Source organism: Saimiri boliviensis, chromosome 20 (genome assembly GCF_048565385.1).
Source record: "Saimiri boliviensis isolate mSaiBol1 chromosome 20, mSaiBol1.pri, whole genome shotgun sequence".
NCBI lineage: Eukaryota > Metazoa > Chordata > Mammalia > Primates > Cebidae > Saimiri > Saimiri boliviensis.
Window position 1 is genome coordinate 7,672,978 of NC_133468.1, and position 24,596 is coordinate 7,697,573.

A 24,596-nucleotide genomic window follows, 5' to 3' on the forward strand; every position below is an offset into this window, starting at 1 on the left:
TTCATATATTGGAGCCCATATATTTTCTTTCTACCGTTAAAGGCTTGAAGGCCTCAGCCCTGTGTCCCCTGGGGCTAATGTGATCAATAAAGGCTGGAGCCAAGGACTTACCCGGACAGAAGCCACCTCCCGGTTGGGCAGCACGAGTTCAGGGATGATCACTGCAGGTGTGGTTGGGAAGGGGGTCAGCAGGGTCAGGACACTGCCCATCCGGACCAAGGCTGGCACAGCTCGGGGCTTATCCCCCTAAACCTGCCCTCAACCACTCTACCAAAAGAGATGCCATTACAGCCACTACTGGGCCAGTAGTCAGCAAGTCAGCCACCTCCCATTGTCACAGGCAAGGTCACAGGCCCGCATGGGGTAATGGAGGCCCAGAGAGGGAAGGCCTGGGGGCCAGGGCTAGACATTAGCTGGGGCAGAGCTGGAATGAAAACTCCAATGTTGGCTGGGCACGGTGGCTCATGCTTGTAATCCCAACACTTTGGGAGGCCAAGGCAAGCAGATCACTTGAGGCCAGGAATTCAAGACCAGCCTGGCCAACATGGTGAAACCCCATCTCTACTAAAAAGACAAAAATTAGGCATGGTGGTGCATGTCTGTAATCCCAGCTACTCAGGAGGCTGAGGCAGGAGAATCACTTGAAGCTGGGAGGCGGAGATTGCAGTGAGCCGAGATTGCATCACTGCACTCCGGCTCGGGAGACAGAGTGAGACTTTGTCTCAAAAAAAAGAAAAATGGGGAAAAAAAGAAAAAGAAAAAAAAAATCCTCCAATGTCCTCTCCTATTGCAGCCCTGGGAAGAGGCAGGATTAGAGGTCTTCCCTCTTTCTAAAGGCCCTCCTGGAGCCCATGGATGGTCTGTGGGGTTGCCCAAGGGTGACCTCAGGGAGCAGGGGTGTGTGTGTGTGCACAGGGTTGCTGCTTACCAAAAGTCTTATCTTCAGGCAGAAAATAGGGTGTGTTGTCATTGACATCCTCAATGGTAATTAAGAGACTCCCTAGGAGACAAGGGCAGCTGGTTTTGGCTCTGGACAAGAGCTTGACCCAAAGAGCCTGGGCCTCAACCCCGTGCCCCACAGCCTCCCTCCCATGTGTTCCCTGTGCTCAGTCCCCTCCCCTGCTCCTGACCCAGAATGCCTGCTCAGTCTTCTGTAGCCTGTGTGGGTGGAAGTATCATCCTAGACCTCAGAGCAGATAAGCAGCTTGTCAAAGTCACACAGCAATAGTTAAGTGGGCAAGGATTGGGCCCAGCCTAGGTAGATCCCACCTATGACATTATACTGACACATTCTAACTATGCAAGCTGGTTGTTTAAATGCCCATGCTCTGCCTCAGTTTCCTCATTTATAAAACTGGTAGGGACCACCGACCCCATGGATTATGTAGAAGTGCAAAAATGCTTCTAAGGTGCGTGGTGCAGTTCTTGGCTGTCAGAACGACTCGGTATATGCTAGCTGTTAATGTGGTTATTATTGCTATTTGGTGTCAGAAGTGGGATACAAGCACACATCTGGCTCTGAAGTGTGATCTTTCTTTCACAGCATCTTACAAAGTAATGGCATTAATTCAGTGCTACTGCATGCCAGGCACTGCACTAAACACTTTACACAGATCTTCTCTTTGATTCTTCACAGCCAACCTACTGCCCAACCCCGCTGGACAGATGGGGAAACTGAAGCTTGGAGAGGATTTGGGACTTTCCCAGTATTTGCAACTGGAAAGGGCTGGAGCCAGGATCTGAGCCCAGAGCTTGTGAGTCCTAGCTCAGGGCTTCTTCCCTCAGCCCCTAGCTGTGGCCTCCAAGACCTTTAAGACCAGGCTGCCTTACCATTGTTGCTGTAGGCCTGGAAGCCGGCATCTGTGGTGAGGTCACAGGCCCGCACAACCAGTGTGACCAGGTCACAGGCCTCGTAGTCAATGGCTTTGCTCTGGTTGATGTACACAGAGCCATTGGCCGCCACTGAGAACCAGCCCCAGCACAGGCTGCCCACATCGACCCCGGCCTTGGTGCAGAGAATGTTCATAAGCTGTATCTCCAGCTGGGCTTTGGTGTCCACATCCGAGGCAACCACGACAGCCACCTGGCCATGCTGTGAGCCATTCTCAGCCACACGTATGCCCCGGAGTGAGGCTCCATCCAAGGTGGGGGGATTGTCATTCACATCTTCCACATTCACAAGGACATATACTGTGGTCTCACCACCCTGGGGGTCTGGGTTCTCGGCACTCACTGTCAGGTTGAAGACGGACTGTGTCTCGAAGTCCAGGTTCACATCCGGGGGCAGCCAGAGGTAGCCCTCAGCCCACCCAGCCCCCAGCACCAAGCCTCGGATCATAAAGTTGTTGGCACCACTCCCCGACAGGCTGAAGCTGATGCGATTGTTGGCTTCCGTCTGGTCTGCGTCCCAGGCCTTAACCACGCCCACGAGTACTCCTATGGACGAGGGACAGAGCTCAGAGGGACTCCTGGCCCCGCCATCGGAAGCCTCCTCTGCCCTTGCCTCTCTTGGTACTCCAGGTGCACCCTGAGAAAGACACACTGGGCCCCAGCCCTAGTGCCTCTCCTGACCCAGGGAACACATACCTGGATCCTCCTCCTTCACCGTAAAGTTGTAGCTGGACTGGTTGAAGATAGGCAGGTTATCATTGATGTCCTGCAGGCAGAGACAGGTCTGAGTCCCCAGATCCCATCTCACCCACCCCCAGAGCCAATCTGAGAAACCAATAATCCCTGTGCTCTGAGGCACAGACTCTACCTGTGCCTCAGATCTCACTGCCCACTCCCCAGATGAGGAAACAGGCTCTGGGAGGAGGGAACTTGCCCAGGTCACACAGGCTCTAGGGTTCGGGGGCCTGTGGTGGGAGCTGGGCCTTACATATCCATCCTCAGGAAGCCCCGCCTGCCTCCTCGGATATGTAAGGCCAAGTTTCTCCGACCACATCTCAGAACTGTTCTAGACCCTGATTTCTGGAAGCACAGTTCTGGGTCCCCCTGCAACCCTGCCTGGCCCAGCTTGACTCCCATCTCTTGGATTTATTGTGTTGGTACCAATACCATTATGTGTCCACGAAGGCTCCAAGGCCCATATTTTCCCGTGTCCCCTCCTACCCTTGTCCCTCCTGCATACAACTGAGCCCACGACACCAGCTCTGTGCTCAGGCAGAAATGGGTTCCGGGACCTGCATAGACCTGCTCCTGCCTCGGACACTGGCTGTTTGCGGCTCTCACCTCTGTGGCCAGCCCTAACCCATCAAGCACAGCTGGAGCCCTGCAACTGTTACAACCTGGAGGTGACTCTGCCCTCCCTCTGTCCCCAACACTGGTGTGTGCTTGGGGGATGCCCTGAGCACTCCAGCCCTTCCTGGGTTTGTGGGTCACATCATAGGTGTTTGTTTTTCTGAATAACCCTAGAATGAACATTTGGAAGACAACCTTCCTCCACCTTAGCTATATGTGTTTTCTGCTGCTAATTTCCCAGAGATGGCATCATAGCTCCATGCAGAAGACCAGCTGCATTCTCAAGTTCGCCCTAGCTCACAGGAGTGGCTGAGAGCGCTGAGTCACATCTTGCTTGACCTCTGCCTCACGTGTGTCCTTGACCACGCTGGGCCTCAATGTCCTCATCTGCAAAATGGGGTAGTAGCCCCACTAATAGAGCAATTGTGAGGACTGTTCGCAGAGGTGCAGAAATTCGTTCACTCAGGAAATGAAGTTCTCTTTTTGCAGCCCTCCCACCCCAAGGACAACCAGCAAGTTCTCATTTTGCTTCAGTTTCTCTATTTCTGAGGTCTTACTCTCTGACCCTTGCGTGAAAATGGTGCATCCCAATCCAGGGGACACAGGGCTACTATGTACAGTGGTGCAGGGTGTGCATTGCACAACCCTAGAGGACGTAGGGTTATGTGCATATCTGTTACAATACTGTTCCAGAGGAAGGTGACTTGTGGGCTGGTGGCAGCCTTAGAACCAGATTGACTGGAGTCACAACCCCATTTTGTGACCCCCACCCCAGGCAAGGTACTGAACCTCTCTGTGACTCAGTTTCTTTTTTGAGACAGGGTCTTGCTCTGTCTTACAGGCTGGATTGCAGTGGCATGAACATAGCTCACTGCAGCCTCAACCTCCCGGGCTGAAACGATCCACCCTCCTCAGCCTTTGAGTAGCTGGGACTACAGGTCCATGCCACCATGCCTGGCTAATTTTTTATTTTTGTAGAGATGGGATCTTGGTATGTTGCCCAGCCCAGTCTTGAACTCCTGGGCTCAAGCAATCCTCTCATCTTGGCCTCCCAAAGTATTGGGATTTTTGGTGTGAGCCACTGCACCCAGCCCTGCCTCAGTTGCTTGATCAATAAAATGCTAATAGGACAGGCTCGGTGACTCATGACTGTAATCCCAGCATTTTGGGAAGTCGAGGTGGGAGGATCGCTTGAGGCCAGTAGTTCAAGATTGGCCTGAGCAATAAGTAAGATCCCATTTCTATGAAAAATAAATTTTTTAAATTAGCCAAATTAGCCAGGCATGGTGGCATGCATCTTAAGTCCTAGCTGCTTAGGAGGCCAAGGCAGGTGGATTGCTTGAGCTCAGGAGTTCAAGACCAGCCTGGGCAGCATGGCAAAACTCCGTCTCTACAAAAATTAAAAAGTTAACCAGGCACGGTGGCATGTGCCTATAGTCCCAACTACTCTGGAGGCTGAGACACAAGGATCGCCTGAGCCTGGGAGGTTGAGTCTACAGTAAGCCATGATGGCACGATTGCACTCCAGCCTGGGCGACAAAGGGAGATGCTGTCTCAAAAATAAATAAGGCCGGGCACAGTGGCTCACTCCTGTAATCCCAGCACTTTGGGAGGCCGAGGCAGGCGGATCATGAGGTCAAGAGATCGAGACCATCCTGGCCAACATGGTGAAACCCCGTCTCTACTTTTAAAAAAAATAATAAAAAAAATAGCCAGGTGTGGTGGTGCTCACCTATGGTCCCAGCTACTTGGAAGGCTGAGGCAGGAGAATCACTTGAACCTGGGAGGCAGAGGTTGCAGTGAGCCAAGATCGTGCTACTGCACTCCAGCCTGGCGACAGAGTGAGACTCCATCTCAAAATAGATAGGGAGATAGATAGATAGATAGAAGATAGATAGATAGACAGATAGACAGATAGATAGGAACAAAATGGTAATAACCAGCCCGACCTTGGGGGATGCCCTGATGTGCAGTAGACACCAACAATGCTGCTTTTCACCCTCCCTTCGCTTTTCAGTGGTGGCAGGGAGGGTTTCAGGTGGGGCTTTGTGAGTGACAATTAGAGCTGTTAGTTACTGATACCCTCTAAGCTCAGGCACTCTACCAAGCACTTTCCATTCATTAACCGGCTTAACCTTTAGCCTTTTTCATCCTTGTTTTACAGACGAAGGGCCCAAGTGCCTAGGGAGGTTGAGTATTGCCTGGGGCCATATGAGTGAGTGGGACTGTAACACAGGCAAGCTGGCTGCAGAGGGCAGAAGTGTGACTGGCTCAAGCTGGAGGGGCTGGCCATCAGCTTGGGAGTCCCCGGGGCCCACCCTGCCATCCGGCCCTGGCTGAGCCAGCCCGTACCTCCACAGTGATGGTGACGTTGACTTTGGTGGTGAGGACAGGCTCACCGCAATCAGACACAAGCACTGTCAGCACGATACGGCCCCCCAGGGCGGGGTCGATGGCCTCTCTGTCCAGGGGCCCCAGGTTTCTGAGGAGTCCTGTGTCGGAGTCCAAGGAGAAGTTGTGGTTGTAGGGGCCAGGCAGCAGGCTGAAGAGCAGACGGCTATTGTTGGTGCCCGGCTCATCATTGTCGTGGGCCTGTGCAGGTAAGCAGGGATTGGCCATCAGCCATCAGCACTCCCAGCCCGCAGCCCCTCTCCAGCGCTGGCCCATATAGGCAGTTATCAGGCCTGGAGCAGTGGGCCCATCTCCCAGCCTCAGATTCTCATCTAAGAGGCTCAGGTCAACAGTTTGCAAGAGCTTCTGAGATCTTCAGCACTGAGGCCATTCTCTCATCTCGCAAATGACCACTGTGGGCCTACAGTGTGCCCAGCCCTGTTCCAGGTGCAGAGAATACAGCTGTCATCAAGACAGACCCTTTTGCTGCTGATACTCTGGCAGGAAGCGGGATATGGGAGCAGGAAATTGCAGACATTCAAGGAAAGTTTTAAACTCATAAGTGTGAAGTCCACGATTCTGATTTTCCTGTAATGACTACTTCAGTACTATAAGTATACGTTTTACTTCTTTTTTTTTTTTTTTTTCTTCAGAGTTTTGCTCTTGTTGCCCAGGCTGGCTTGCAATGGCGCGATCTCGCTCACTGCAAATTCTGCCTCCTGGGTTCAAGAGATTCTCCTGCCTCAGCCTCCTGAGTAGCTGCAATTACAGGTGCCCACCACCATACCCAGTGAATTTTTTGTATTTTTTAGTAGAGACGGAGTTTCACTATGTTGACCAGGCTGGTCTTGAACTCCCAACCCTCATGATCCACCTGCCTTGGCCTCCCAAAGTCCTGGGATTACAGGCGTGAGCCACCACACCTGGTCTGTGTTTTCTTTTCTTTTCTTTCATCCTTTCTCTCTCTCTCTCTCTCTCTCTCTCTCTCTTTCTTGAGGCGGAGTCTCACCGTTGCCCAGGCTGGAGTGCCATGACCCAATCTCAGCTCACTGCAGCTTCCAATTCCTTGGTTCAAGTGATTCTCCTGCCTAAACCTCCCGAACAGCTGGGATTACAGGCGTGAACCACCATATCAGCTAATCTTTATAATTTTAGTAGAGACAGGGTTTTCCCTTGTTGGCCAGGCTGGTCTTGAGCTCCTGACCTCAAGTAATCCGCCCACTTCAGCCTCCTAAAGTGCTGGGATTACAGGCGTGAGCCACCACACCTGGCCGTCAATGCTATATTTTTAAAATAGCTGATTCTTTTTTTTTTTCTTTTTTTTGAGACAGAGTTTCGCTCTTGTTACCCAGGCTGGAGTGCAATGGCACGATCTCGGCTCACCACAACCTCCGCCTCCTGGGTTCAGGCAATTCTCCTGCCTCAGCCTCCTGAGTAGCTGGGATTACAGGCACACACCACCATGCCCAGCTAAGTTTTTGTATTTTTAGTAGAGACGGGGTTTCACCATGTTGACCAGGATGGTCTCGATCTCTTGACCTCGTGATCCACCCGCCTCGGCCTCCCAAAGTGCTGGGATTACAGGCGTGAGCCACCGCGCCCAGCCAAAATAGCTGATTCTTCGCCCAATTTGTATGTCTGTGTGTGTGTGTGTGTGTGTGTGTGTGTGTGTGTGAGTGAGAGAGAGAGAGAGAGAGAGAGAGAGAGAGTGTGTGTGTGTGTGTGTGTGTGTGTGTTTTCCTGCCCTGCCAGGGCCTTGAAGGCATGCTTGGCTTACCTTTGGGGTGAACCACCATGGATAACACAGCAGGTTCCTCTGTGCTACCAGGCCTTTGCAGGTTCTGTTCCCTCAGCCCCACACCTTCCCTGCCTAACTCCAGGCCAGGTTGGTGCTTTCCCTGGGCCTCAACATAGCACAGGTGGGTGACTGTCTGATGCCCACCCACTAACTGGGAGCTGCCTGGGGGCAAAAATGGTGGTGGACTCATCTCTGAGGACCCAGGGCCCAACCAAAGACTGGGCGGGTGCTCAGCAAACGTGGCCTTGAACCTGGAGCTGGACCACTCTGTCCCAACCAATTCTTTCCCTTCCTCCCTGCGGGTCCCCTCCTTCAGCTCCTCCATTTCATTCTGCTGGGATCTTGTTTATTACATGCATCCTTTGAAAGCAGCTGGAGACGTTTTTTTTTCCAAAAGCCTGACCCTGTCTGCTCATCCGTTGGTGCCCTGAATTCAGGCCAGTTAATTCGTCAAGTGCTTCCTGGGGGGTCACGCTGGGCAACACAGTACAGCGACAGACCGGAAACGCTCCTGCCCCGAGGAGCTCCCGGACCAGGGGAGAAGTGCCAAGCAGGCAGGAGGAAAGGCCCAGGCTTCAGGGCCAGAGAGACCTGGGCTGCAGCCCCAGCGCCGTCATTCACTAGCTGTGTAACCACAGAAAGTCACTTAACCTTTCTGAGCCTGTTGTCTCCTGCGAAATGGGAACTATTAGAGCATCTGCTTCAAAAGCTTGTCAAGAGATCAGGGATGGGAACATGCTCTGGAAACTGCACAGTTCCGGAAAGATGGGAGGGCTCTGTGGCCACCAGATTGCCCTCTGAGGACCTGGTTTCTCACTTCTCACAAGACCCCCTTTCAGATGCCGCAGGGGCAAAGCTGCCCAACTCCTCAGGAAGGAGGAGGGAAGGAGCTACTCCTGGTGTTTCTCTGGAGCCACGAGTGGCTTTTTATCTCATGAACTCTGTGAACCTGGCCACTGATCTCATTCCCCTTTTTGCTTTGGCTACCACGAAGCTCAGAACAGAATTTGAAGCTTACTCCTTCAGTTCTGTTCTCTGAGCAATTCTGTAGCACTGGGTTCTAATTTTACCTTTGTGCCCTTTAACAAATGCCATCCTTATTTTCTCTTTTTTTATTCTTATTTCTTTCATATTTTTATCTTACTGTTTAAGCCACCTCAAGTCCTTTTTGAAGTGGGGAAAGTGGGTAAATAAAAAATAAATGTATGTTTTTGCGGGCTTGCTCTGTGGCAGGCCCAGAGTTGAGCTCCTCACACGAGTCATCAGATTATTCCCCAGTGACCCTGAGAGTAAGGCTATGGTTCATGTCCTGAGAGGAAACACAGGCCCAGAGACTCTGAGTGTCTGTCTCAGAACCACACAGCAGAGCCCTGACTACCCAGAGCCGGCATGCCCATGGATCAGGCTTGGTCCCCAGCCCCAGTCCCACCCACCAGGTCCAGGCGGGCTCACACCTGGATGATCACGGAGACGTTGTCCTCCTCCTCCTGGACGAAGATGTTGTAGGAGCCGCTGACCACGGGTTCGTTGTCGTTGATGTCCAGCAGGTGAATCTGCAGCGTGGTGGAGGAGGACAGGTTCCCACCATCCGTGGCCTGCAATGTCAGGTAGTACACGGCCTGGCTCTCCCGGTCCAGCAGCTTGCCGTTCCTCACTGTCACTGTCCCTGAGGTGGGATCCACTTGGAAGAGGTCTGCCCTGCTCAGAGGGGCCAGGTTTAGCAAATACAGACACAGGATGCTCACTTCAGTGTGAATTTCAGATACATGGCAACAAATATCCCAGCATATCCCATGTGGTATATGCAACATATTCATTATTTTTAAAAATCAGTCCTTGTTTATCTGAAATTGAAAGGTAACTGAGTGCCTCTGGTCTTCCGCAGCTATCGTAGACCCTGCTCGCCCACCTGCCCATGGCCCAACCTGAGCCCTTACCCGTTTCCTGGGAGCAGGCTATAGGTAATTTGGCCCCACGCGCCTGTGTCTGGGTCCGTGGCCTGTGAGGCAGAGACATGATGGGGAGCCGCGCGGAGGCAATGCACGCATTACCACCTACGCAACTCACGGGGACAGAGCTGTCGCGCTTCCTGATGCAAAGGGAGAATCCCTGGCACACTCGGATTCACTCATGGCCACCCCCACCTCACACGTACACACTCCCATACACACTCTCACACTCACACATGCATGCCTGCTTGCTGGGACCCCACAGCCCCACCGTGTCCACATCACTCACGTGGATGCTGCTGGTGACCACATAGCCGGTGGCACTATGCTCCGGCACCATAAGGTCGTACAAGCTCTGGGGGAATGTGGGCCTGTGGTCATTAATGTCTCTAAGGTGGATGGTCACCATGGCGACGGAGAAGTTCTGGCTGACTGAGTCTGTGGCCACGACCTGGGGGCAGGGGAGGAGGCAGCAGCTGTGGGGTCCAAGTGCTGCGGCTTCTGCCCCCGGCACCCCAGAGCAGCCCTCACCTGCACCGTCATCACCGTCTGCCTCTCGTAGTCCACCAGTTCGGATGATCTCACCAGCACCTGTACAGTGGCCGAGCCCACTGCCCGCTCCGGGGAGACTCCAAAGGCTTCTGCGTCGGGGCCCCCCAGCGACAGCAGGAAGGTGCCATTGCTGCCCTGTAAAGGTGGGCTGTCTTGTAGGGACCTGTCCCCTTGCTCTGCCCACCTGCATCTTCCCCCAGTCCCTGGCCCCAGGCTCCTGCCTCTGGACACCCTGCCAGATGAGGTCCTACAGAAAGGGGCTCTCAAAAGACTGCGAGAGAGGGTGCAGGAGGCTGGGCTGGTCACCAGTTCCTGCAAATGTGGGCTCCATAGAAGACAGCTCCCTAGGCACTGTGGGTCCCAGGTGTGGGCGAGAGCCGGGATACACACCCCTTACTCCTGTTTACCGCCTCTCGCACCCACCCTTCATATCCCCCACCCCCCACTTCAACACCAAACACCACTCACACGCTACGTGGCCCCACTGGCCAGTGCCATCCTTCTGGCCAACCTAATGCCACCTGATGCTGTCCTCCACACGACATTTCCACCTCCTCAGTATCTCCCAACACCCACACCCTCTGGAGTTAACTCATCCTCCAGAGCCACCACGTTACCCACCTCTCACTGCAGCCTCCACTTAAAAGTGCCCTCCCATGGCCAGGTGCAGTGGCTCATGCCTGTAATCCCAGCACTTTGGAAGGCCAACGTGGGCGGATCATGAGGTCAGGAGTTCAAGACCAGCCTGGCCAACATGATGAAACCCCATCTCTACTAAAAATACAAAAATTAGCCAGGCATGGTGGTGCATGCCTGTAATCACAGCTACTTGGGAGGCTGAGGCAGGAGAATCATTTGAACCTGGGAGGCGGACGTTGCAGTGAGCTGAGATTGGGTCATTCCACTTCAGCCTGGGCAACAGAGCGAAACTCCATCTCAAAAAAAAAAGAGTTCCCTCCCACCTCACACCTCAGACCACTCATCCCAACACTGCTCAGCCCTTCCCAATTCCCAAGACTACTCAAATCACGGCCGCCCAATGCCAGGAGACCTCACCAGCCATCCATCACCATGGACAATGATGTTCCACTCAGTATCATCTGACGTTCAGCGTCAGCCTCTGCTCAGCACGCCTTCCTATCAGCCCCACACCGATCGCCCAGAGGATGATACTGCTTACCAATGCAGGTTTCCAGAGAGCACCCAGCGCCCCCCTTCTCCATCACCACACCTTGCACCACCAGCACCGCCACCCAGCACCACATCACACCGGCACTTGATCCAGGCTCCCATTGGCCTCCCCAGCCACCCCCTGCCCACACCCATGCCACCGCGCCTGCCTTGTCCGGGTCGTAGACCACCATGGTGAGGTTTTCAATGGGGATGCGGGGGGAGGCGTGCTCGTCCACATAGCCGGTAAAGTTCACTCGGGCCTCTTCAGGGGTGAATGTGCAGGCTGGGAGGCTGCAGTTGTAAAACTCAGGTATGTGGTCATTGACATCCGTCACACTCACTGTCACCCACGTGCTCACCTTGGCCTTCTGCCCGTGGATGTTGAGGTGTGTCTCAGTGGCCTGAGGCACAGAGCAAAGGGCAGAGGGCAGAGGGCCAGTGGTCAGAGAGAGATCAAAGTCCAGAGGTTAGAGAGCGGGAGTCTGACAGGTGTCCTGGGGCCTTTGCTCACCGTGACTTGCAGCTGCACCTCCTCACCCTCGTCCAGCAGCTCCTCACGGTCCAGGGAACCATTGACCCTGATCACCCCATCTGCCCCGATGTCAAACCAGCCGGGCCGCGTGGAGTCTGGCAAGGGCCAAGGGGACAGGCGGAACAGCTGGAACAGCACTGCTCGCGTGGTTCTGAGGGAGCTCCAACCCCATTGCCTCCCCGGCCCAGCCCTGGCCTGGGGACACCCCATCCTCACTGGAGATGCTGTAGATCACAGGGTCATTGATGCCTTTGTCGCCGTCCACAGCCTCCACCTTCAGCACCGAGGTTCCCTGGAGGCCGGCCTAGTCAGTGCGCCTCCAGCTTCCCCCGCCTCCCGCCTCCACCCACATCCCCCAGGTGCCCCGCGCACCTTGGCTGCATCCTCAGCCACAGAGGCCGAGTAAAACTCCCTGACAAACTGGGGATCCAGGTCAGGCTGGTCCACCACGGAGATGGACAGTAAGACAGGCACGGAGCACTGCACGATGAAGCTGTTGTTGAACATGCCGCCCATGTCCTGCAGGGAGACAGCTGCCACTGAGCCAGTGCCGTGGGTCCCGGGCTCCCCCACCCGCCAGCACCCTCTACTCACGCAGGCCTTCAGCTCCAGCTGGTAGAAAGCGCTCTTGTTGTTGTAGCTGAGGCTGCCATTGAGGACGATGGAGCCATTGGCCAGGATCGAGAAGAGATGCTCGCTGTCCCCAGTGCTGGGGATGGCCTGGGGCAGAGCACACTCGGGCCAGGCTCCCTAGGAACAGCGCTGCCCCAAGAACCCCACTCTGAGCAACAAGGGGAAGACCCCAGCTCTGCCACTGACTCGTCACGCTACTGCCACTAGGTCACATGACCTCTCTGAGCTTTGCTTTCCAGCGCTGGGAAATGGGACTGGTGACAACCCTCAGTGGTTTGAAAGGAAGATCCAATAAGATGCAATTGGCCCCCCATCTCTGCTGGTTCCACATCCACAGATTTCACGGGCCACAGATCAAAACTGTAGCTATGCCCACAATGGTTGCATCTGTACTGAAGGTGTGCAGACTTTCTCCCTTGCCATGATTCCCTAAACAACACAGCGTAACATGCCATATTGACAAAGCATTTGCATTGCATTGGTATTAGAGGTGACCTGGAAGTGATCTAAAGCGCACATGTGTCTAGGTTACATGCAATTACTACCCCATCGCATGTCAGGGACTTGAACAGCCCTGAATTTTGGTGTCCTCGGGATCCTGAAGCCGAATTCCCCACGGATTCCAAGGGACGACTTTACGGTATGTGCCAGGCATGCGGCTGGTGCTTGGTAAACGGCACTATCAACAGTAAGTCCGTTTCCATGAGAAGTTGGTTCACATACCCCTTATTGTCTGTGGGACTTGGACAAGACCCGGGAGCAGGCAGGCAGGAAGAAGGGTCTGGTCTGCCACAGGCACCATCTTTAGGCAAGTGGGCAAGGTGAGGTCTCCGGGGGGTGGGGGGGCTGGTGGCCAGAGGAAGGTTTGGGGACTAGGGCTGGGCCAAGGCAGGGCCAATGTCCCCACCCCAACACTCAGGCCCTGGGGTTGCCTGTGGAGATGCTGCCCCCTGGCGGTCATGAAGGCGGTCAGGGCCCCTTCACACTCACCTTCTCTATGGTGTACACGACCACGCCCGCAGAACCCATGTCTTTATCCTGAGCCAGCACGGAGAACACCACGCTGCCCACTGGCAGGGTCTGCAGGGAGGGACCCGTCACCTACGAGCTCAAATCCAGCTCCTCCTCTCCCTCGTCTGTCACTGAGCTTCAGTGCCCTCAGCTGTGCCATGCATAGGGACAGTGTTCCCCTGTTCTTCCCACAGGGCTGCAGGTGAAAGGCAGCTGGGGGTGCCAGGCGGCAGGGAGGATCTCCCTCCTCCCCTCCCCACACAGCCTCTCCACCACCTGAGCTGGCTTCTGATTCTCAGAGCCCCTCAGAACCAGGATGAGGGATCACTCTAGAGCCCAGCCTCACCGTGCCGCTGCGCACTTGGACACATGCGCTCTCTACAGCCTATAGCCATGGGTTTCAAACAGCACCCTACAGATCTGGAGGCTTCTTTTGGGAGACCTTTGCTCCTGGTCTCCTGTCCACATGACCTCTACTTCCTTTTTTTTTTTTTTTTTTTCTGAGATGGAGTTTCACTCTTTCTCCCAGGAGTGAAGTTGCACGATCTTAGTTCACTGCAACCTCTGCCCCTCAGGTTCAAGCAATTCTCCTGCTTCAGCTCCCGAGTAGATGGGATTATAGGCACCTGCCACCACATCCAGCTATTTCTTTTTCTTCTTCTTTTTTTTTTTTTTTTTTTTTTTTTGAGACGGAGTTTCACTCTTGTTACCCAGGCTGGAGTGCAATGGCGCGATCTCGGCTCACCGCAACCTCCGCCTCCTGGATTCAGGCAATTCTCCTGCCTCAGCCTCCTGAGTAGCTGGGATTACAGGCACGTGCCGCCATGCCCAGCTAATTTTTGTATTTTTAGTAGAGACGGGGTTTCACCATGTTGACCAGGATGGTCTCGATCTCTTGACCTCGTGATCCACCCGCCTCGGCCTCCCAAAGTGCTGGGATTACAGGCGTGAGCCACCGCGCCCGGCTTTTTTTTTTTAATAGAGACAGGGTTTTGCCATGTTGGCCAGGCTGGTCTTGAACTCCTGATCTCAGGTGATCCACCTGCCTCAGCCTCCCAGAGTGCTGGGATTACAGGCATGAGCCACTGCACCTAGCCATGACCTCTACTTCCTAATGGTGGCCAAAGAGATCTTTGAAAATTATGAATCAGACCACATCACTCTTGTGCTTCAAATCCTCCAAGGGTCCAGACCAGACCCCTCTGAGGCTAGGCTGCCACTCACCTCTCTGACCTCACCTCCTCCTCACCCTGCCCCTCCAGCCGCACTGGCTGAGCTCATTCCTGCCTCGGGGCCTTTGCATCTGTTCCCCTGCCTGGAGCACCCCTTCCAGGAGCATCCCCTGCCAGCTCCTTCTTGCCATTCAGGTCTCTCTGTTCAGATGCCCTCAACTCAGAGAGGCATTTCCTGGCCCTTCAACTTAAAGCATTGTCTGCTGCAGTCACTTCCTTCACTTTGCCTTGTCCCGTACTCATGGTGAGGCTCACCCCCATCTGAAATCATCCTGCTTCTTTTGTTTCATTGGTTCCTGTCTGTGGCCTTCCCTAGATGAACTGCCGAGAGTAGCAAGCAGGTCTGTCTTGCTCCCCAGGTAACCTCAGCACCTAGGACAGCGCCGGGCACTGAGGGTTTCCATCAGAGCCTGTCACACGGCTGTCCAGGCCACACATGTCTGGCCTGGCGTGCGGTCCCCCACCTCAAAGCTCATTGCAGGCACATGACAACGGAGGTTCAGGAGTGGTGGCATTTGCTGCCCAGTGACCATCGGGGAACCTCCTTTCCATCCATGTTGCTTAAGTGGAACTATCCCCACTTCCCTCATTTGCTGTGGGGAAGGCCCACGACGCTGACCTAATTCAGGAGAGCCTTCCACACCCCTAAACTGGCTCAAGGATAGCTCATGACCCAAAATGAGCCAGTGAAAGTCAGCCCTGGGGTTTGGGCTGGAAAGATTGAGAAAGAGATGGTCTCCTTCTCAATGTGAGCCTGTAGTCTTATCACCATTCATCCCCCAGGATGGAGGCGATAAGAGAAGCCGAGCTAAGAGGAGAGAAACTCATCGTATCTTGATGTGATTTGAGTACCTGGATCCAGCCATGCCTGAATGTATCATTTCAAATCAAATTTCAAGTTGTGATTTGGCTCAAATCAAGATACGATTTGAGTACCTGGATCTGGCCATGCCTGAAGTCTGAGATGCCTCTACATTTTTTAGATACACCATCAACTCTCTTTTTTGTTTGTTTGTTTGTTTTTGTTCTTGTTTCGTTTTGCTTTGCTTTGCTTTCATCACTGAAAGAATTCCTAACCTGATTGATTGCAAAATATTGCTGTAACCATTGTTTGTGGGGTTACTGTCCCCTGGCTTTGGTTCTTGAAGCTGCCTCTGCTAGGAGAGGCTTTTCCCAATCCTAAATGCCGCACTGACTGCCTCTGGCTCTTTCTACTCTGAGAAGCGCTTTGGGATGTCCCTGCCCCACAGACACATTAAGGCAGGTGTCACCTCGTCAATGCTGGTGGAGAAGGCGGTGTTCTGGAAAACGGGGGCGTTGTCATTTCTGTCTTCCACGATCACCTGCATCTCCCTCTGCCTCTGCAAGTGAGAAAGCCCAGGGGAGCCCGGAAAACAGGATTTAAAACACCAGGAAAGTGGCAAGTATGGTACAAAGAGCTGGTGTCCTTTGCGTAGATCAGCCTACTGTTTGGGCTCTCTCTCTCTCCATGTGGTTTTTCGGGCTCTTTTAAAAAGAAGAAAAATAGAGACCAGGTTCTCTCCATATGTTGTTTTCTGAACCATTTGAAAGTAAGTTGCATCATCAGTTAATTTTTTTAATGCAAAATACGCCAGCCAGGTGCAGTGGCTCACGGCTGTGCACTTTGGGAGGCCAAAATGAGACGATCGCTTGAGCCCAGGAGTTCAAGAGCAGCCTGAGAAATATAGTGAGACTCAGTCTCTACAAAAAATTTTATCATTAGCTGAGTATGGTTGGCAAGCACCTGTAGTCTCAGCTACTCCAGAGGCTGAGTTAAGAGGATTGCTTGAGTCCAGGAGGCAGAGGCCGCTGTGAGCTGTGATTGCACCACTGCACTCCAGCCTGGGCAAAGGTAAGATCCTAACTCAATAAAATAAAATAAAAAGTTGGGGAAAAAAAAGTCTGTGTCCTATTTTTACAAGAATGAGCATTTTTGCTTTGTTCGCACTAGCATAAAGCTGTGAACAACGATACGACCACCAGAGGGAAAAAGCTTAAGAGCGGTTCCCACCCTAGATACAGATGATACAAAAACTGGGGATTTGTATGTAGACCCAGAGAGGGCTCTAAACTCAGTCACTGGGTGGGCAAAGCAGTCTTCAAGACAATATAGACAACTGGATCCCACTGGGTTTCAGAAAACGCACCAACAAATACATGGAGGCATGTCCCTCAGCACTGAGGAGTGTCCAAGAACACAGCAACGGGGAACACTTCAGTGAGAGTGATTTGGGAAGGATTTTCCAAGGGACTTTAGTTTTATCTACAAGTTTTATTTATTTTGAGATGGAGTGTCGCCCTGTCACTCAGGCTGGAGTGAGGTGGCACAATCTCGGCTCACTGCAGCCTCTGCCTCCCGGGTTCAAGAGATTCTTGTGCCTCAGCCTCCTGAGTAGCTGGAATTACAGGCATGCACCACCATGCCTAGCTGATTTCTGTATTTTTAGTAGAGATGGGGTTTCTCCATGTTGGCCAGACTGGTCTTGAACTCCTGACCTCAGGTGATCTGCCCACCTTGGCCTCCCAAAGTGGGAAATAAAAGTGTAGTTTCAACTGCCAAAGCAGTTGAAAGTGATTGCCTTTCGGGCACTGGGGTGGGGAGGGGAGGGGAGGTATTTGGTACTTTCTAATCAATATTTATATAAATTAATAATATGATAATATAAATGACTTTATACTTAAAATATAATCAATATATTTATATGTAAGCAAAAAAGCCCTCATCTGATATAAATCATATATTTATGTAATTTAAATAAATTTTAGTTGGCCAGGTGCGGTGGCTCATGCCTGTAATCCTAGTACTTTAGGAGGCCAATGTGGGTGGATCACAAGTTCAGGAGATTGAGACCATCCTAGCTAACACCGTGAAATCCCGTCTCTACTAAAAATGCAAAAATGAGCCAGGTGTGGTGGCGTGTGCCTGTAATCCCAGCTACTCCGGAGGCTGAGACAGGAGAATCGCTTGAACCCAGGAGGTGAAGGTTGCAGTGAGCTGAGATTGCGCCATTGCACTCCAGCCTGGGTGACAGAGCAAGACTCCGTCTCAAAACTAATATAAAATAAAATAATTAATTAATTAATTTTTTAAAATACTAAAATCTTAGTCATATTGTATGACAAAAAAATGGTCTAGTATAATCTCAATATAAATAAACATTAAATTCACTGTTAACTGGGGCACTCTCCGCTTGCTGGAGGTGGGGACGCAATGAGGAACGGGGTGTCCTGATCCCTGCCCACCCCCCTGCACCCCCCAACTCACGTAGTTGAAGCCGTCGTTCACGGAGATGTTGACTTGGAATGTGTAGAGTGTCTGCATCGGCCAGAGAGAAGGGGCCAGTGGTGAGCTCCTGCTGGGTGGGAGCACAGGGGGTGCCGCCACCAGGATGCAGGTTCCCAGGGCCCTCCCAGCGCCCCCTCCCCGTCCCATGCCCTGTCCGGATGATGCTCTTTACCTCGTAGTCCAGAGAGCTGGCCAGCTTCACTTCCCCAGTGTGCGGAGTAACGGTGAAGAAGTAGGCGTAGGAACCGGTCATCCCATAGGTCAAACTGTCATTGTCCTGGTCTTTAGCTACCAACCAGAAGGCCTGGGCACCTGGGGATGAGACGGGGGCCGCCCGGGGTCCACAGCCACCCTTTCAGTGCTGGTCTGGCCAAGCTGGCTGTGAGGCTGGGCTGGGCGCCTGGCTGCTCAGTATACAGGCTGGACTTGCCATCTGGGACCTCCCCAGGCCTCAGGGCCCCTGTTCCTCACCACGCATTCCGAGCCCTTTGGATGGCAGCATCCTGACTTCCCTTGCGCCCAGTGACTTGAAGGGTACTGGGCAGTGCAGGGGGCTGTACCCAGGCATCTGCCCCTCTCCTTGCCAAGCCCATGGCCCTGTCCTCTCCAGAATACCCAGTTTCCGTGACACAAGACTAGAAGCGGTTGGCATGAATCTGCCCCAGCTGCAGCAGCTGGGTGTAGACTAGAACTTTCAAGAGCCTTCCAGGACACCCGCTTTCTGCTCAAGTGAGCCAAAGCCGCATCCAGTCCACTGCTGGCCTCCTGAAAGCCCCGATGCTTGTACTGCATGCCTGAGCACAGCAGCGGGCTGGTCATCCCACTCCCTAGCCTGATAGGAACTTTTTACAGATTCTTCAAACCCACCCTATCCCCGTGTCCCCAGCTCCTTTACCCATCCAGCCTCTGCTCCAGCACCTCTGCTGGTCCCACTGTTCATTAGAAGGGACTTTCTCCTTTTCATGAAGATGCATTTCCCTGAAGCTCCACCACGGGGGGCTGGCTTCTGCCACTGGCACAGGAGCCTACGTCCCCCGATACTTTCATGGGCCACAAGAAAGTTGAATTTATTAGGCCGGGCGCGGTGGCTCAAGCCTGTAATCCCAGCACTTTGGGAGGCCGAGGCGGGTGGATCACGAGGTCAAGAGATCGAGACCATCCTGGTCAACATGGTGAAACCCCGTCTCTACTAAAAATACTAAAAATTAGCTGGGCATGGTGGCGTGTGCCTGTAATCCCAGCTACCCAGGAGGCTGAGGCAGGAGAATTGCCTGAACCCAGGAGGCAGAGGTTGCGGTGAGCCGAGATCGCGCCATTGCACTCCAGCCTGGGCAGCAAGAGCGAAACTCCGTCTCAAAAAAAAAAAAAAAGAAAGTTGAATTTATTTTAAAAGCAGAAGGCCGGGTGTGATAGCTTACATCTGCAATCTCAGCACTTTGGGAGGCTGAGACAGAAGGATTGCTTGAGCCTAGGAATTTGAGAGCAGCCTGGGCAACATGGTGAGAGCCCCATCTACACAAAAAATTTTTAAATTAGGCTGGGCAAGGTGGCTCACACCTGTAATCCCAGAACTTTGAGAGGCAGAGGCGGGCAGATTATTTGAGATCAGGAGTTCGAGACCAACCTGGCCAACATGGTGAAACCACGTCTTTACTAAAAATACAAAAAATCGGCCAGGCATGGTGGCACATGCCTGTAATCCCAGGTACTGGGGAGGCTGAGGCAGAAGAATTGCTTGAACCCGGGAGGCGGAGGTTGCAGTGAGCTGAAATCACGCCACTGCACTCCAGCCTGAGCAACAGAGCGATACTTCATCTCAAAAATAAATAAACAAACAAACAAATAAATAAATAAATAAAATTAGCCAGGTGTAGTGGTGCACAGTGGCCCATGCCTATAATCCCAGCACTTTGGGAAGTCAAGGTAGAATTGATTGAGCCCACGAGTTTGAGACCAGCCTGAGCAATGTAGCAAAACCCTGTCTCTACTAAAAAAAAAATAAAGTATTAGCTGGGCATGGTGGTGCATGCCTGTAGTCCCAGCTACCCAGGAGGCTGAGGTGGGAGGATCACTTGAGCCCAGGAGGCTAAGGCTGCAGTGAGCATGATAGCCCCACTACACTCCAGCCTGGGGGTCGGAGCTAGACTCTGTCTCAAAAAAAAAAAAAAAGTCCTGTACGCTCCTCCCTCTCCAGCCTCTGTGGGATAGACAAGAGAACAGCAGATGCCTATAGGGAGCAGAGATCGACTAGAACTGCATACAGGGAACTTTCTGGGGTGGAAATACTTTCTTTTGATCAGGGGATTGCTTGCACAGGTTTCACATTTGTCAACGCTCCGTGGTGTCTCTTGCTTCATCTGGCAGCTTTCGATATTGCTAGATTCTATTCTGACACTGCAACAAAGGCTGTGACTTGTCCCCCAATATCCACTTGTCCCCCTTTTATGAGAACAAAGGAGCCCCAGATTTTGAGCTGGGCACACGGCCGACCAGAATGAGGGCCATATTTCCCACGTTCCCTTGCAGCTAGGTGTGGGTCTGGGACTTAGTTTTGGCCAAAGAGATGAAAGTAGACACAATGTGTATAAAATCCAGAAAGGAATGACCTAGGGAAGGCGGGGCACTGAGCAGGAAGGCTGCCTGACCCACCCCCACCCAGCCCCACAGGGAGGACAGCATAATGGGACGCACCCCTGAAGCTCCCGGCTCCTGATGGCCACGGGGGAGGGTGATTCACCTCTGCCTTGTTTGCATCTCTGTTATTTGGGGTCCCTATGGTTTCTACTTCCCCAACCTATATATATATCCTGCCTTCTGGGAATCTGTCATCTAAGGGCCCCTGGCGCCTATCAAAATGATGTTTCCCAAACTTCATTCATTCTTGTGTCACTGTCATGACCTTTGCTATGATTTTGCTGTGACCTTTGCTGTATCTATGTTCTGTTCCTGGTGCTCATTCTTTAAATCGGCTTTCCATTTCATTTAAAGACATTTACTTTAAAAGCAAACTTTACATCAAAAAAACCCATCTCACCTGCCATATAGAAAGTAACTTTACAAATAAAAACAAAGCCAAGCTGGGTGCGGTGGCTCACGCCTGTAATATCAGCACTTTGGGAGGCCAAGGGGTGGGGGAGTGGATCACGAAGTCAGGAGTTCGAGACCAGCCTGGCCAACACGGTGAAACCGGTCTCTACTAAAAATACAAATATTGCCGGGCGCGGTGGCTCAAGCCTTTAATCCCAGCACTTTGGGAGGCCGAGGTGGGTGGATCACGAGGTCAAGAGATCGAGACCATCCCGGTCAACAAGGTGAAACCCCGTCTCTACTAAAAATACAAAAAATTAGCTGGGCATGGTGGCACGTGCCTATAATCCCAGCTACTCAGGAGGCTGAGGCAGGAGAATTGCCTGAACCCAGGAGGCGGAGGTTGCAGTGAGCCGAGATCGTGCCATTGCACTCCAGCCTGAGTAACAAGAGCGAAACTCTGTCTCAAAAAAAAAACCAAAAAAAAAAAAACCAAATATTAGCTAGGCGTGGTGGCGTGCACCTGTATTCCCAGTTACTCAGAGGCTGAGGCAGGAAATTGCTTGAACCTGGAAGGCAGAGGTTGCAGTGAGCTGAGATCACACCACTGCACTCCAGTCTGGTGACAGAGTGAGACTCTGTCTCAAAGAAAAAAAAAAAGCACAGCAAGTCGTTAGCTTCTGTGAAAGGTCTGAGCCTGACACCCGCTCTCTCTTAAAGAAAAAAAAGAAACAAAAAGCAGCGGAGTGGGGATGGGAGAGATTGCAAGTGAGAGGAGCGAGGAGGAAGCCTGGCCCAAGGGGATCCTCCAGTCAGACTGAAAGCGATGGGAAATGGGGATGGGGGGTGCCTGGTGATTTGGTGCTGGTGTGACGGCCCCTGGAGGTGCGTCTCGCACCCTTGGGGACACCACCGTTGACCCAAAAGCAGAAGAGGAGAAAACAAACTTCCGGAATCAAAGAACTCCCTTCAGGCCCTCTTTGTCCCACAGTGAGCCGTGGAGCTACAGGGATTGAGGTTCAAGAGGATGCCCCAGGACTTTCTTGTGGGTCAGGGCCAGGCATGTTGCAGACACAGGGGCCAGGACTCACCCACAGGCAGGTCCTCGGGCAGGATCACTGCTGTCATGTTGTCCAGGAACTTTGGGGGCATATTGGCTGCCGCTGTAGGGACACCAAGTGCTGGAACATCGGGACACACCTGCAAAGCCCAGCCCCCACCTGCTCCCTGGAGCCCATATTAGTCCTTATGGCCACCCAGGCCACCTGTCCAGGCCTGGATTCCTCCCCAGGCCTCCCCAGAGCAGCCAAGCACAGAGCCAGACATAGGAGCTGGTCTTTGCTGATGAGGGATCCCCCTCCCTGCCCTTCCGGAGGGTCCTTCAAGGGTCTCTAGGTTAGGGCTGCATGGTGGGGGAGGGGAGACACCTACCAGACACCACAAGGGCAGGAAGCAGGAAACAGGACAGCCACAACCGGGCCATCACATCTGCAGGGACCTAAGGGAAGAGGTCAGGGAAGGGCTCCTGGACTCAGGCCTCCCTCCTTTTAGACCCCCGTTTGCCTGGGTCTGACCTGAGCCCACCATCACCACTGCTTAGTAGTTCTCTCTCAGAGCCTCTATCACCCTCTGTCCATTTTCCAGACGTTCCAGGATGGGGAGAACCAAGGGGCAGGCCAAGTGCGGTGGGGGTGGACGTGATGGCTGAACCTGAACTTGACCCCAGAATCCGGAACCCACTATGCACCAGGAACTGCTCCAAGGCACTAGACGTTCAATCGTGTTATTCCCACAACTGTGAGGTGGCTGCTAAGACACCAAGGGAGAAAGGGGCTCGCCTGAGGCCACAGAGAGTCAACGACAAGACCATGCTTGGAACACAGGTCTTCTGGTGTCCAGAGTTCATTCTCTCGAACGCTGCACTATACCTTTGAAGTGTTCAAACTGATAGCATCCTTCAAAATCAAGGCCCTGGAGAGGGACTATGATTTGTCCAGGACCATTCAGAGGCTATGGGTGGGCAGGGCTCTGACTGGTCCTGGACAAATCATAGTTCACCTCTGTTCACCTACTGAGACAGCTAATGGCTGTCTTTGCAGCCTTTCCCAAACTGTGCCACATGGAACCCTGGCCCTCTGAGATGCACCATAGCAGAAGGTTTCCCCCATCAGGTGGGTCTGGGATCCTCTTGTTGTTGATAGCTGGACAGAGACCCCTAGAAAACCCTGCTGGGCCAGTCTTCTTGGTCATCTTACATTGCAAGCTGTCCCTCGTTTGGGAAAACAGAAAGCAGGACTTTGAATCACTATCACGGAGAGAACTGAAATGCCAAGGCTTTTTCAATGCCCAAAGACAAAGCAGGGCACAGTGGCTTAGGCCTGTAATCTCAGCACTTTGGGAGGCCGAGGTGGGCAGATCACCTGAGGTCAGGAGTTCAAGACCACCCTGACCAACATGGTGAAACCCTGTCTCTACTAAAAGTACAGAAAACATTAGCTGGGCATGGTGGTGGGTGCCTATAGTGCCAGCTACTCAAGAGGCTGAGCAGGAGAATTGCTTGAACCCGGAAGGTAGAGGTGGCGGTGAGCTGAGACCATGCCATTGAATTCCATTCCTGGGCAACAGATCGAGACTCCATCTCAAAAAAAAAAAAAAAAATCCCCAAAGACAACTGATGTGTCACTCCACAGAAAGCACCGGGCTTTTTAATGTATACTTTTTTCTTTTGAGTCAGGGTCTCACTGTGTTGCCCAGGCTGGCCTTGAACTTCTGGGCTTGAACTCCTGAGTAGCTGGGATTATAAGTGTGTCCTACTGTGCCGAGTATTTTACTGTATACTCTTTTGTGTTAATTAAATATATTAACTTTTCCAAAAATAAATTAAACTAAAGCTTTAAAGCAAACGAAGGAACATAGTGGCTACTGTAAGCTAAAAAGAAAATCCTGTGCCTCCCACTGACTAAACGGCCCTGGTTGTGGCCCAGGAGACTCCAGAAAAACTTTAAAAACTGGGTTTCCGGCCGGGCGCGGTGGCTCAAGCCTGTAATCCCAGCACTTTGGGAGGCCGAGGCGGGTGGATCATGAGGTCAAGAGATCGAGACCATCCTGGTCAACATGGTGAAACCCCGTCTCTACTAAAAATACAAAAAAGTAGCTGGGCATGGCGGCGCGTGCCTGTAATCCCAGCTACTCGGGAGGCTGAGGCAGGAGAATTGCCTGAACCCAGGAGGCGGAGGTTGCGGTGAGCCGAGATCGCGCCATTGCACTCCAGCCTGGGTAACAAGAGCGAAACTCCGTCTCAAAAAATAAATAAATAAATAAATAAACTGAGTTTCCAGTGGTGGAGGGATGAGAGGTCAGTCATGCCTCATTACACCCTCCTCTTTTATAGCCGACACGCAGAACTGACCAGCGTTAATGTTAAAATAGAGATCGTAGGACTGAAAGAATAGACATTCCTTGGCAACAAGATCCCAAATTATAAACATGACCTAAGGCCATGCCAGGCCAGGGTGAAGTCGGGCAGCCCTAAAGAAGAAACTCTGTTCTGATGGACACGAGCTAAGTAAGCACTGGCCTTGAGAAAAGCAAATCAAAGCAGTTACAGCCCATCCCGTTCACAGATGCTGACAGACTGAGCCCCCGTTCCACCAGCCATAACTGCATCTGTTTGGTGTTTTTTTTTTTTTTTTTTTTTTTTTTGAGACGGAGTTTCACTCTTGTTACCCAGGCTGGAGTGCAATGGTGCAAT

At 52.6% G+C, this 24,596-nt stretch overlaps 1 protein-coding gene across 2 annotated transcripts in view; it reads right to left on the reverse strand.

Annotated features, from left to right (window-relative positions):
* The window catches only part of CDHR2 (cadherin related family member 2), a 52,108-nt gene that overhangs the window by 8,536 nt on the left and 18,976 nt on the right, over positions 1-24,596 (reverse strand). For both annotated transcript variants that reach the window (XM_010346626.3, XM_074390672.1), the window contains 20 exons: positions 22,277-22,343; positions 21,937-22,008; positions 17,991-18,130; positions 17,798-17,848; positions 15,783-15,872; positions 13,259-13,348; positions 12,230-12,355; positions 12,008-12,154; positions 11,852-11,927; positions 11,615-11,730; positions 11,271-11,504; positions 9,910-10,065; positions 9,668-9,829; positions 9,367-9,428; positions 8,884-9,127; positions 5,593-5,832; positions 2,587-2,656; positions 1,831-2,436; positions 929-1,000; positions 112-161 (listed from right to left, as the gene is read on the reverse strand). In XM_010346626.3, coding sequence (XP_010344928.2) covers positions 112-161; positions 929-1,000; positions 1,831-2,436; positions 2,587-2,656; positions 5,593-5,832; positions 8,884-9,127; positions 9,367-9,428; positions 9,668-9,829; positions 9,910-10,065; positions 11,271-11,504; positions 11,615-11,730; positions 11,852-11,927; positions 12,008-12,154; positions 12,230-12,355; positions 13,259-13,348; positions 15,783-15,872; positions 17,798-17,848; positions 17,991-18,130; positions 21,937-22,008; positions 22,277-22,328 — 2,856 coding nt within the window. In that variant the 5' untranslated portion in view covers positions 22,329-22,343. The remainder of the gene's footprint in view (positions 1-111; positions 162-928; positions 1,001-1,830; positions 2,437-2,586; positions 2,657-5,592; positions 5,833-8,883; positions 9,128-9,366; positions 9,429-9,667; positions 9,830-9,909; positions 10,066-11,270; positions 11,505-11,614; positions 11,731-11,851; positions 11,928-12,007; positions 12,155-12,229; positions 12,356-13,258; positions 13,349-15,782; positions 15,873-17,797; positions 17,849-17,990; positions 18,131-21,936; positions 22,009-22,276; positions 22,344-24,596) is intronic.